This window comes from Podarcis pityusensis, assembly GCF_964106645.2.
Source record: "Podarcis pityusensis genome assembly, chromosome: 1".
In the NCBI taxonomy this organism is placed as follows: Eukaryota; Metazoa; Chordata; class Lepidosauria; order Squamata; family Lacertidae; genus Podarcis; species Podarcis pityusensis.
Genome location: NC_138028.1, coordinates 57,707,591 through 57,720,467, shown reverse-complemented (window position 1 = coordinate 57,720,467; position 12,877 = coordinate 57,707,591). Strand labels below are relative to the sequence as shown.

General features: G+C 39.3%; 1 protein-coding gene across 2 annotated transcripts in view; it reads right to left on the bottom strand.

Annotated features, from left to right (window-relative positions):
- The window catches only part of LOC308464262 (catalase-like), a 30,402-nt gene that overhangs the window by 9,710 nt on the left and 7,815 nt on the right, over positions 1 to 12,877 (bottom strand). For both annotated transcript variants that reach the window (XM_080983458.1, XM_080983457.1), the window contains exons 2-5: positions 3,302 to 3,473; positions 2,414 to 2,524; positions 1,514 to 1,644; positions 232 to 336 (exon numbers count right to left, since the gene is read on the bottom strand). In XM_080983458.1, coding sequence (XP_080839584.1) covers positions 232 to 336; positions 1,514 to 1,644; positions 2,414 to 2,524; positions 3,302 to 3,473 — 519 coding nt within the window. The remainder of the gene's footprint in view (positions 1 to 231; positions 337 to 1,513; positions 1,645 to 2,413; positions 2,525 to 3,301; positions 3,474 to 12,877) is intronic.

Below are 12,877 nucleotides of genomic sequence, written 5' to 3'. Positions count from 1 at the left end.
CTTCTCTGCACTGAAGAATGCTCCAGCCATAATTAATTTTCAGCATAATATTCTGCCCTCACTCCTGAAGCCTTTGTCCTACATCAATAGTGCAATATCTCGTTTCCACATAATCCATCTGAGAGAGCCAGAGAATTATGTCCCAAGGTGCACACAGGATATACTAAGGAAACAAAGTTGACTCTGTCTGCGAGGCAAAGAAAAAGCGGGATAGAAAGAGTAAATCCCTACCTGGTGCAGAGACTCAGGGCGAAGACTCCAGAAGTCCCATGCCATGTTTGGATCTTTCAGATGAGTTTGAGGATTTCTCTTTTGGGTGTGGATAAAGGACATGAACTAATACAATCAAAATACAAATGAAAAATACATTACTGTGTACATCCCTTATTCTAAGTTGTCTTTTATCTGTGAAGCAAGTTCAATGCATCTGAACTTACTCTGAGCAATGATAGAACCATAAATCTTAAAAACAATCAAGAGAGCAGTGATTGTTTAGGACAATCATCAAGAGATCCTGAAAACTTCAATATTATATCCTCCTGCTTATTCCTATTTTGTTAAACTTTGACAAAACTCATGAGAAACTGCATTTGTTCACAAAAACAAAAAACTGAAACTCAGCCCTGACAAGACAGAGAATTTCATAGGGAGAGGATCAATGAACAATGGAACTTATGCCCTCCCTGCCCCTCTTGAAGGAACAGGTTTGTAATTTGGGGAGCAGTGTTGAGTCCATCATGCTTTCTGGATTCTCAGGTAGGTTTGGTCAATATACTGGTTACAGTTGCTCCAAAATGTATGTTGCAACACCCAGCAGCCTGGCTTTGAAGATTTTACGAGAAGACTTCAACTAGTGAAAATGCAACCGTCACTTTAATTAACAAAATGAGTGGAGGAGAAAATTACACAAGCACTAAAACAACTGTATGGCTTCCATTGCTTTTCTTGACACAATCTGAAGTGCTGGTGTTAATCTTTAAAGATTTAAATGGTCCGAACCCAGTGTATAGAAGGGAACACCTCCCATTTCAGTCCACAAGCACCCAATGATTTTCAAAGGTGAATGTGCTCAGAGATAAAGGTTTCTCATTTTTTAGATGTTCTTTGGAACTTGCTCTCCAGGGCAGCCTGGCTGATTCAACGATCCCTCTCAGGCAATTCATATTGCAATCCATATTGCTTGCAAACATTTGAGCAAGCAGCTCATTTTTCAGAGCATCACTTGAATATGCTCACCTTAATTAAAAAATCTGAACTGAAATGAAACACTGAAAGGCAACCTCAATGCTCAAATTACACAGAATACACATCTGGACAAAAACAATAATTATGACCATTCAGAAGCTAACAGAAAGGTACTTTATGTTAGCAGATGATTCCTCTGGGCATAGGAACAGTAATTTGATTTTTAAAAATAAGCCCCACAGAAGAAACAGATTCAGGTACTGTATTTTGTTCACCACCCATTAACTTATTTTGGGTGCCCAAATAAACATGTCATGAGTTGACCTACCAGCATTGCATCTCTGACAAAGAAGATGGGGGTGTTGTTCCCCACAAGGTCCCAGTTACCATCTTCTGTATAGAATTTCATTGCAAAGCCTCGAGGGTCACGGACTGTATCGGCTGACCCTGATTCTCCAGCTAGAAAAGGAAGGTTTATAAATGTGAACACACTGAGAACTGCACACAGTTTTCCTTCAACCCTGGAGACTGGCATCCATTCTAATACTGGGAATTTAGTACGAAACATTTAAGTTCAAAGCCAGTCATGCAAAGGGCTCACATAGCTGCTTCGAGAACGCAGCTATGAAAAGCATGAACTTCACATACCAGGGCCATCACATGTGTAAACTGCCCTCCTAGCCTTCACCTAATGAATGTTATAAAGCACCAGGCATGATCTTGATCCTGGCAGCAAATCAAGAGGAGCAGATGACAACAAAGGTTGCAAGGTTTTTAGCTGGGGCAATCAGAATAAGGTCCACTATTTGACCGCTGACTCAGAACCCTAAACTGTGTTTTATATAATCAACTTTTTTTTGGTTCTGTGTATATTGCAATGTTCTTGTGTTGCTATGGCCAATGGTGACACAAATAAAGTTTCATTCATTCATTCATTCATTCATTCATAAAGCACCAATTCAAAGGATTATGCTGATGATTGCACCTATATGTTGCCATTTATAGTTTTTAAGAAGAACGGAATGGGAAGAGTTCATTGCACAATCATTTCCTAGTTTGGTTTGCTGAGAGCTGGCAATGAGTCACTATAAAATAGCCAATAGCTCCTAAATAATGCATGAAGAAAGTCTAACAAAATTAGCTCCTCTAAGTACCCATTTAATGAATGCATGTGTACACATGACACAAATAAAATGGACATACAAAGAGGTGTTTTTTAAAGACTTACCAACAGTAGAGAATCGCATAGCGATTGGAGTTCTTTTGCCAATATGCTCAAATACCTTTGCTTTGCAATACATGGTGATGTCATGAGTCACTTCAAAATAGCCAAAAGCTCCTAAAATGTTTAAAATGGTTGCTTTTTATTAAAAACTGAAGATAAGCAAAAACAAGCAGTCTAAACACCATGTACTTCAGTAAAATTATCTGATTCCAGGCTGCAAATAAAGGACAAAGTACAACAACTGGCCAAAATTTTGTTGGATTCATAATTAACAGAGAACTAATTTTTAATAAGGGGAAACTATTCAGGAGATAACTGTAGAGATCAATCAGAATGCAGGCAAAGTTCGAACAACTATCAGTTGCCAAGCATTGATGCACAGACCAAGACAGTTGGGGAAGATCTCTGCTTTTCTTGGGTGTATCGTTGCTAATGTTTTGGCCTATTTTCTCCCTCAGATGAAGGAAAAGGACACTTTATGTATAGATGCTTGCAGAAGCAACTCTTCTTTTTCACTCTCTCACACAATGCCTTGGTTTGCTCACCACTTTAAATCATAGTTCAGCTTAACTATAGTTTAAAGGTGAACATGCAGTGTGCTGGTACACCAAAGAGAGATGGGAGAATACGGTTGTTTCACTACTCCTGCTTTTGCTACTCTGCTGGGTGCTGGGCCATTATTTGGCTGAGAATTGGGCAGAGCTTGTCTGAGGCCCACGGCAGGAGTCACGTTCTTGGTATAACAACGTAAGTCCAGAACTACAAAACTGAGTGAAACACATTCTGGGAACTTCTTTGCTTTCTTGTTCCCTCTGTACACAAAACCAGTTCATAATATTTAATTCTCCATCTTTTCATTTTATAAAACAACAAGCAACTTCTAACACTAACCTGCTCCTTTGGCATGTACAACTCTGTCTGGAATCCTCTCTCGGTCAAAGTTTGCCACCATATCTGTGAAAACCACATCCTGAACCAAAAGAGGGCCTCGTGGACCCACGGTCAAGAGATTTAAACTGTCTGCCACTGGGATACCAGCTCCTGTGGTCACGTTATCTGGTTTCTAATTACAAAAGGGGAAAAAAATCAAGACTAGAACAAGGAAAAGTACACTTGGCTTTTTACTTTTTTTGTCGTTTAGTGAATGTGCTTATAGGTTAATTTGACAGACATATGATGTAATATGCTTTCTTACACTACAGGGAAAATTACTTCCAGCATTAAACGCAATCATTTTATAATAGGAATTATTAGGAGAGGTTAGGTTTGCATGTAATAAGAATCTAGATGTTAAAAAAGCAATAGAACCAATAGGAATGTGAAAAAAGGAAAACCATTTCAAAGAGTTCTTATTATTAAATTAATGTTGAGGCAGAAATAGTTGAATAAGTAACATCCTGCTGCACCTCCAAACTTGAATGTCACCAGATTTTGAAGCGCATAGTAATTAAGTACTGTTATGTACTGAAGTTCTCACCCTGGGCCAGCAGGGGGATACTGTAGATAGTTTTCACTCAGGTCCACGTCAGTTATTTTAGGCGGGAAACCCTGGGTTGTTGTTGTTGCTACAATGTTGACAGCCGGCTGCCTATAAAAGCGGCTGGCTGAGCTGTTTGCTGTTCAGTTCAGTTCCAGCTTACAAAATAAAGAGCTGCTTTGGAGAAATCGCTGTGTCGTCTGCTATGTCAACCCACAACTTAACAAGTACTTAATTGTGTTTATGCTTTACCTTTAAGCTTTCAAAATAAGCTTAACAGAATAGACTGCTTGGTTTTCCAGCAAATTATGAAAAGCTAATAATTTAAAGCCTGAGGCATGAAAAGTAATTGAATTTCCAGCCTACGTCATGGATATTACACATGGTCTATTACTAAAGGCTAAATGTATCTTTTTATAATATTTCCATAGCAAATTCTGTTTGTGTAATATAAGACTCTGATATGCTGGGTTGTTTAATACAGGCAGCAACCATTTATCAGGGCTTGCCTTTATTGTAAATATGTGTTCAATAAACACTTTTTTTTTTAAAGAACACTGAAAACAAATAAAATGCCCAATTATGGCTTCTAAGGCACCATAAGTGTAGCAATACCTGCATCAACATTTGGTACTTCCCAGAGGCTTACCATCATTGCCCTACCAACATTTGCCTTTTGGAAGAATGATGTGGGAGCTAGCTGTTTGCTATCTACCGCTCTCCATCTGGCTCCTTGGAGTACAGCCAGAACTTTGCTGTTGGTTATTTCTTATTTTGCTTTGTATTTATGTACTTAAGCTTAGGTTGGTGAGGTTTTTTTCGGTGACACTGAATTTTTTCCGTTTGCCAAATCATTGATTTTTGTCAGTTTTGAATTTACTGACACGTTCTATGTTTTGTATACTTGCATTTCCAATGCTCTGTATTTCGGTGCTTTGAATATTTGCTGTGAGTTGCTTTGGGGGCACAGCTCAGCCAACCAAGCTTCAGCTACATACAAACCAATATTCAATTTGTTTAATAAACAACTATCTACTGCACTAAAACTAACCAATGGAAATATGGATGCAGGCCAAATTTCACTGTAGAAAACTGCAGGTTATGCCTACATTAACATTCATAGTTGCAGGTTATTCATAGCTAGCAGAGAGACCAACAGAGCTTTTGAATGGTAGTCAACATAACTGGAAGCCAGACACAAGAAAGATAACAAGCCATAACACAATCCTGGAATTCAGATGTCTAATATCAACCTCTGCAGATTAAATTAGCAAAAGTAATCTTGCATTAATTTTTAAGTGTCTCCTACAGCAAATACAGCTCCACCCGCTTGAGCACGTGAGTCTTCTGGAATAACTACACAGGGGAGTTAGATCACCCTGGCACCACCCATTCAGAGGATAAAAGGTGCCTTCGCTCCTTTACAGATGATTTAAAAGGATATTGCATCTTCTATGCTTTAATCATGCATTAAGGACTACACCTAGATTCTTGATCACGGACAACAAATGAACTCAACAGATTTAAGTCTCTCTGCCAATAAACTTTCTGTTCTATATAATAACTGCACACGTTAATTTACAAAAGTAATAAAGAGGAAAAGAAAGAATTCTTGTTTTATTGCTAGATATTTGAAGATGAGAATGGAGGTGGGGCAGTGGGGGAAGACAGCCAAACATAATAGCATGCACTGTCCTTGGTATGGGGTGACTGTAAAACACGAAGAAACATTTAACGAATATTTTCTTTTCTATCACAAGGGAAAGTTAAGAGAGCATCCCACCATAGTTTACAGCAAGATGGCCCTATTTTGTGATGATGGCATACACCTTTCCGATTGGGGGAATGATATCTGGTTAGCTGATATTGCAGAGGGCGTGAGGCATTGGTTACAGGTGTGAGGGTATTTGGTGGCGAGCCTTTAGGCTCTTGTGGCGGTTAGGCATTGTTTGACCTTATGTTGGGAGAGGGGAGGTGTGGCCATCACCTGCCCCTCCAAGTTTAAGGGTGTTCCATTAAAGGAATCCGGGGGTGTGGATCTTGTCCAAAGCTCGGGCCGGGGCTAGGGCCATGACATGACCGTGTCAGAAACTCCAGGGAACTGGAATTGGTCTGCATTGATGGGGCTCCCCCTTCTGGTGGTTTACTCTTAGCGGACTGCCTGCGCAGCGGGCAGGAGTCAGATATAGTCGGGTCCATTCAATGTCTAAGCCAATTACCGTTCACATTCTGTAACCAATAAAGTTGTGGCCAAAATTTGCCCAGTAACATCAACCTAATATCTGTGTCCTTGTGTGTTTTATTCTTCAATGAGGGGGTGGTTGCGGGGTCTAGATACTTCCATTTGCATTGGAAGGAAATTTGCTACTGGCATGAAACTTCCTCTCCTACTTGCTGCGATTCAGATACTTACCGCTCCCCTGAAACAGCTACTATAATCTAATTTGCCTCTATGAGCTCCATCATATGTACTTGTTGCTGTGAGACACTTTCCCAGAGAAGAAAAAAGAATCCAAACTCGGCTCAGGTGTCTCCTTTTCCCAGTGCAAGACAACGCCTGTCACTATGAGATGCTTCACAGTGAAACTCCCCAGAGTGCTAATCTTATATGGGGTTAGGTAGGAGGCAATGAAGATGATGCCCAGCCCAAGTCTAGGGACCTACTCCCCACAGTTCCTCTCCTACCTGAACATTCACAGAAACTCTGCCTAGTTCTGTCTGGTCAACAAGAACCACAGACGTAGAACAGACTTGTTTTTTTGCAATGTTTGCTGCTTTCCATAACCACTCCACAAATAAAAGGTTTGCTTACCTTTTTAAAGCAATTACACTAACCAGTCATTTACACTGTCTTGTATCTCAGCTAGCTTTGTGCACAATTTACATATATTCCCTAAAAAATGACAGGCAGTGCCATCTTCACAGAAACTTGGACAAAGCAGTTACTATGGACAGGCTACAGCTGACAGGAGTGTCAGTCAATTCCCAAACGGAATGATGGAGCAACATATTTTGGTCAAACTGTCTTGAGTGACAAGTGTGAAATCATGTATTTCTTACTTAAAAGGGCTAAGGCTGAAGTCACATAAAAGAAGGCAAGCAGCATTCTGTGCTTTTGTGCAGTTTTATGCAGCATACCTTGAAAGTGCCTGGAGGGCTGGACTTGGTTTCAAATTGCCAGTCAGTCAGGAAGCTCACTGAGGGTCATTGGGAAGTATGGATTTCTCATTCTGATCTCTTTCACAGTATACATGTTTTGAGAAAAGCCCACATATATTGCTTTAATCAAAGAGATATATGGATCATGTTCAATGAAATCCTGTATGAATGGCATAGAACTGTGCTGTACATTTCCTCCCAGGAGTGAAGTATGCATCATATATATGGTAGACAGAAGCAGATCAGGAAACTTTGAAAAGGAAAACACATTAGTAATGCTCTATGGACAACCCACTTACGATTAAGCGTAGATAACCCTTTTGCACTTAAGTAACAGACATCTTACTTGTTAGCATTAAATTAAATTTAAATCTTTAAATTTCTTCCAATCTTCTTCCACCGACTCTTCTCCCTGGTCTCGGATTCTGCCAGTCATTTCCGCCAATTCCATGTAGTCCATCACCTTCATCTGCCATTCTTCCAGAGTGGGTAGGTCTTGTGTCTTCCAATACTTTGCAATAAGTATTCTTGCTGCTGTTGTGGCATACATAAAGAAAGTTCTATCCTTCTTTAACACCAATTGGCCGACTATGCCCAGGAGAAAGGCCTCTGGTTTCTCAGAAAGGTATATTTAAATATCTTTTTCATTTCGTTATAGATCATCTCCCAGAAAGCCTTAATCCTTGGGCATGTCCACCAAAGGTGAAAGAATGTACCTTCAGTTTCTTTACATTTCCAACATTTATTATCGAGCAAATGATAGATTTTTGCAAGCTTGACTGGGGTCATGTACCACCTGTATATCATTTTCATAATATTCTCTCTTAAGGCATTGCATGCCGTAAACTTCATACCTGTGGTCCATAACTATTCCCAGTCAGCCATCATTATGTTATGTCCAACATCTTGTGCCCATTTAATCATAGCAGATTTCACCGTTTCATCCTGAGTATTCCATTTCAACAGCAAGTTATACATCTTTGACAAAATCTTAGTTTTGGGTTCTAACAGTTCTGTTTCTAATTTTGATTTTTCCACCTGGAAGCCAATTTTCTTGTCCAAATTATATGCCTCCATTATCTGATAATAATGAAGCCAGTTTTTCTCAAAACTCTGCAGTTTCAGTCTATATCCATCTTGTTCCAAAATTTCCCAATATTTTGGCCATTTGACCTCCATATTGAGCTTTTTCTGAGCTTTCGCTTCCATCGGTGACAGCCACCTTGGGGTTTTGTTTTCCAATAAGTCCTTATATCTTATCCATACATTAAACAATGCTTTCCTGACAATATGGTTTTTAAATACTTTATGTGCTTTGACCTTATCATACCACAGATATGCATGCCATCCAAATACATTGTTAAAACCTTCTAAATCCAAAATGTCTGTGTTTTCAAGAAGCAGCCATTCTTTCAACCAGCAAAAAGCTGCTGATTCATAGTAAAGTTTAAAGTATGGCAGGGCAAATCCACCTCTTTCCTTTGCATCTGTTAGTATTTTAAATTTTATTCTAGGCTTCTTGCCCTGCCAGACAAATCTAGAAATATCTCTCTGCCACTTCTTGAAACAGTCCATTTTGTCCACAATTTGCAATGTTTGAAACAAAAACAACATTCTAGGCAATACATTCATTTTTATCGCAGCAATACGGCCCAGCAGTGAAAGCTTCAAATTTGACCAAATTTCTAAATCTTTTTTCACTTCAGCCCAGCATTTTTCATAGTTGTCTTTAAATAAATTCCCATTTTTTGCTGTCATGTTAATCCCCAGGTATTTCACTTTCTTAACCACTGTTAAGCCTGTCTCATTCTGAAACCTCTCTCTCTCAATCGGTGTTAAATTTTTCTCTAAAACCTTGGTTTTTAACTTATTCAGTTTAAATCCTGCAACCTGACCAAATTCTTGAATCAGTTCTAAAACCCTTTTGGTACTAGATTCTGGCTCCTGTAACGTCAATACTAAGTCATCTGCAAATGCTCTCAATCTGTACTGTTTGGCTCCGACTTGTATACCTTTAACCAACTGGTCCCTTCTAATCATATTCAGCAAAACCTCCAGGACCGATATAAAAAGCAATGGGGAGATTGGGCAACCTTGTCATGTCCCTTTTCCTATCTTAAATTCTTCCGTCACCACATTATTTACAACTAATTTAGCTTTTTGTTCTGAGTAAATTGCACTTATACCGTTTTCAAAGCCTTGGCCTACCCCCATCCCCTGTAGGTTCTTCTTCATAAAGCTCCAGGAAATATTGTCAAAAGCTTTCTCCGCGTCCACAAATATCAAAACTGCCTTAGTATTTATGTTCACTTGTAATTTTTCTAAGATGTTAATTATGTTTCTCACATTATCCGACAAGTGTCTACCCGGGAGAAAGCCTGCTTGGTGTTTATGAATCTCTTCCATTAACACTTTTTTTAGTCTTTTAGCCAAAATGTCTGCAAAGATTTTATAATCCACATTAAGCAATGAGATGGGACGGTAGTTCTTAAGTTGTGTCTTTTCAGTCTCTGTTTTCGGCACAAGTGTAATATACGCTTCTTTCCACGACTCTGGTGCCCTTTTCCCACCCATTATTTCGTTACAGACTTCCTTCAAAGGTTGTACCAACCATTCTTTCAAGGATCTGTAATATTTAGAGGTCAGTCCATCCGGTCCTGGAGATTTACCTAGTTGCATATTCTGAATGGCACCTTCTATCTCCTGTTCAGTTATTTTATAATTCAACATTGATTTACTTTCCTGAGAGATTTTTTGTAATCCATTTGTTTTCAAAAATTGATCTAAATCAATTTCTTTCTGTAGTCCTTGCGCATATAATTGTTTAAAGTACCTCTGGAAACAATTGCTAATCTCAGCTGGGTTCTGTATATTCCTTCCTTCCACTTCTAGATTTGTAACTGTATTTAATTTTTGTCTTTTTTTCATTTGCCAAGCCAACAATTTCCCACATTTATTAGCCGACTCAAATGTTTTTTGTCTCATTTGTTTAATTTTCCATTCTATCTCCTGATTGATCATTTTCATATATTGTACTTGATATAATTTTATTTCTCTCAAAATCTCTTGCAACTTAGGTTTTGCTCTCAATTTCTTTTCACCTTCTTTTATTTTCTCCAAAATTTTATCCTTCTTCTCATTTTGAATTCTCTTCTTTAATGCATTCTGTTGTATCAAGAACCCTCTCATAACAGCTTTGCTAGCGTCCCAGATTACTCTTTTTTCCACATTGGTGTTCATATTTATCTCAAAATAGTCTCTCAAGGTTTTTTGGGCCTTTTTATACACTTCTTCATCTCTGAATAAGGTGTCATTCATCCTCCATCTGAAGGAACCAGTTGGTGTTAGTTTCATCTCCATCTTCACAGCATTATGGTCGGAGCAGGTTTTTGGGCAGATTTCCACTTTTCTTATCTTTGGTGCCATTCCTCTAGTTACCCATATTTGGTCAATTCTTGTCCATGTCAGTTTGGCTTCAGAGAAGAAGGTTCCCTCTCTGGCCAGGGGATTCTTTGTTTTCCAAATATCAACTAAGTCCAAGTTGTCTGTCATCTCAAATTTTTTTTCCGGTAATCTGCCGTCCTTAGTGACTACCTGTCTTTGTGCCTTATCCATGTGTGTGGATACCACTCCATTCATGTCTCCCATCAAAATCACATTATAATCCAAATAGTCCATCAAGGTCTCATGCAACTTTTTAAAAAATTCAGATTTCCCCTCATTTGGTGCATAAACTCCTACTATCAAAAATTTCTCTCCTTGTGTTTGAATTTCAATTGCCACAAATCTTCCTTGGTCATCTTTGAAGATAAATTTCGGTAATAGTCTCTCCTTTGCATAAATCACTACCCCTCTTTTTTTAACCTTGTCCGAAGAAATAAACTCCTGACCCAGTCTTTTATTAATCAGTACTTTCCTGTGTAGCCTTGTTACATGTGTTTCCTGTAAACAAATCAAGTCCAATTGTTCCTTTTTTAATAAATGAAACACAGATTTCCTTTTCTGAGGGGAGTTCAAACCATTACAATTCCAGCTTAATAGTTGCAGAGCCATGATGTAGTTACTTTGCTTCTCCTCCAACTGCATCCAGTGCTTGTTCCTGATCTGTCGGTGGTATCACCTTCTCCAGGCGGTCTTTTAGTTCAGGAGGTAAGCTTGGTATGTCTAAAGTTTCACTTACTAGTGCTCTTAACTCTTCTGCGGCTTCCTTCTGCAGGTCTTCTCCGTGGTCTCTCCAAAATCTGTCTTTGTCGTCCTCTGATCTTATTTTTATCTTCTTCCCTTTGTAACTAAAGGATAGGCCTTGGGGGAATTCCCACCTAAAGATGATTCCGTTGCTTCTCAACAGGGCAACCAAATCTCTATAATTGGACCTAAGGTCCAAAAGATGTTTTGGAATGTCCTTAAATATCTCCACTTTTGACTGGTGTATTTCCAAAGTCTTCTGGATGTGCAGACTCAAGATTTTGTCTCTCTCCTCTTTTATTCGGAGGGTGATCAAACAGTCTCTCACCCTGTTCTTCCTCCCTCCTCTTCCAAGCCTGAAGGCACTCACTATCTTGAAGTTATCCTTCTCCAAATCTGGGTTCCAAAAGTCTGCAAATTCCTGTGTAAGAAAATCAGTCAAGTTGTCTTTCTCAAGTTCAGGTACGGCCCTGATCCTTAAATTCGTTTGCTTCTCCTTCAACTCAATCATAGACAATATTGACCTGTGGTCTTCAAGTTGTTTGTGTATCGGTGGTATCTTCTCTTCTACAGCAGTTGCTATTTCCTTTGCCTCTTCAGCTGTCTTTCGTGTCGAGGTAGATTCCTGTAGTAATTTCTGAATAGTTTCTGTGTTGGTATTTACCTTCTGTCCCAGATTATTAATACTTGTGGTGTTTTGGTCAATTTTGCCCGATGCTTCGGCTACTTGTTTACTTATTCTTTCCAAAGATTCGTTAATTTTCCCTAGTGCCTGAGCCAAAGCATCTTCAGCTGCCATTCCTTTGGATTTAGGTTGTGCCGATGAGGCTACTGTTGGTAATCCAGAAGGGCCAGATGTCGATGCTCTTCACTGCAGCCCACCGTCTGTGCGAAATAGTCTGCCAGACCTCGTTGTTTTTTCCTGTAACAAATCTACCTTCTCCTTTCCATCTGCCATAACACTCTAGATAAAGCCCAAGGTTAGTCTCACGATCAGAATTTGTTTTGAAGTGGAAAATTCCCCTGGCCCAGCTGCAATTGTAACAATTTCAAACTTCCTCTAGGGGGACACAGTAGCAGTCAAAAAGTCTTAGAGTAGTTAACCTTTTTCCTTTAGCCCCCCAATTCATAAAAGGGTGACAGTTTCAATCTCAATTGTTTACAGTTACTTTAAAACCAGGAGAAGCCAGCCAGAAATATTGTAGCTTACTTGTATCTCAGATGCAGAGTTAAGTGTCAAAAAGTACTTTCAGCAGCAGCGCATTTCACAATACGGCATTCTTACTGTTCACTGGCAACCCGTTCCCAGGTTTGAGCGGTGGATTTTAGCTTCTTTTTCTCTCTTTTTGCAGGGAAATACAGTTCAGACCTTTCCCCCCTCCTCCCCTGCAATCAAGGGAGGGAAATCACTTAATTTGATGTTAGAATTATAATCCTTTTCCACCGTCTTTCAAGGTTTCCGCTTACAGGTTCATTGCTTTACTCCATTTACAAAGAACGGAGGCAGACTTTCTGTTTATGCCTCTCCGCTTCGGTGCCAAATTATTTCTTAGTTCCTTTGTTTCCGAAATTAGCCTACTCACGGATCGTTGTTTTGCAGCCAAATTGTCCCAGGAAAAAGGCAGCGCTCTCCGGTAACGGCTGTG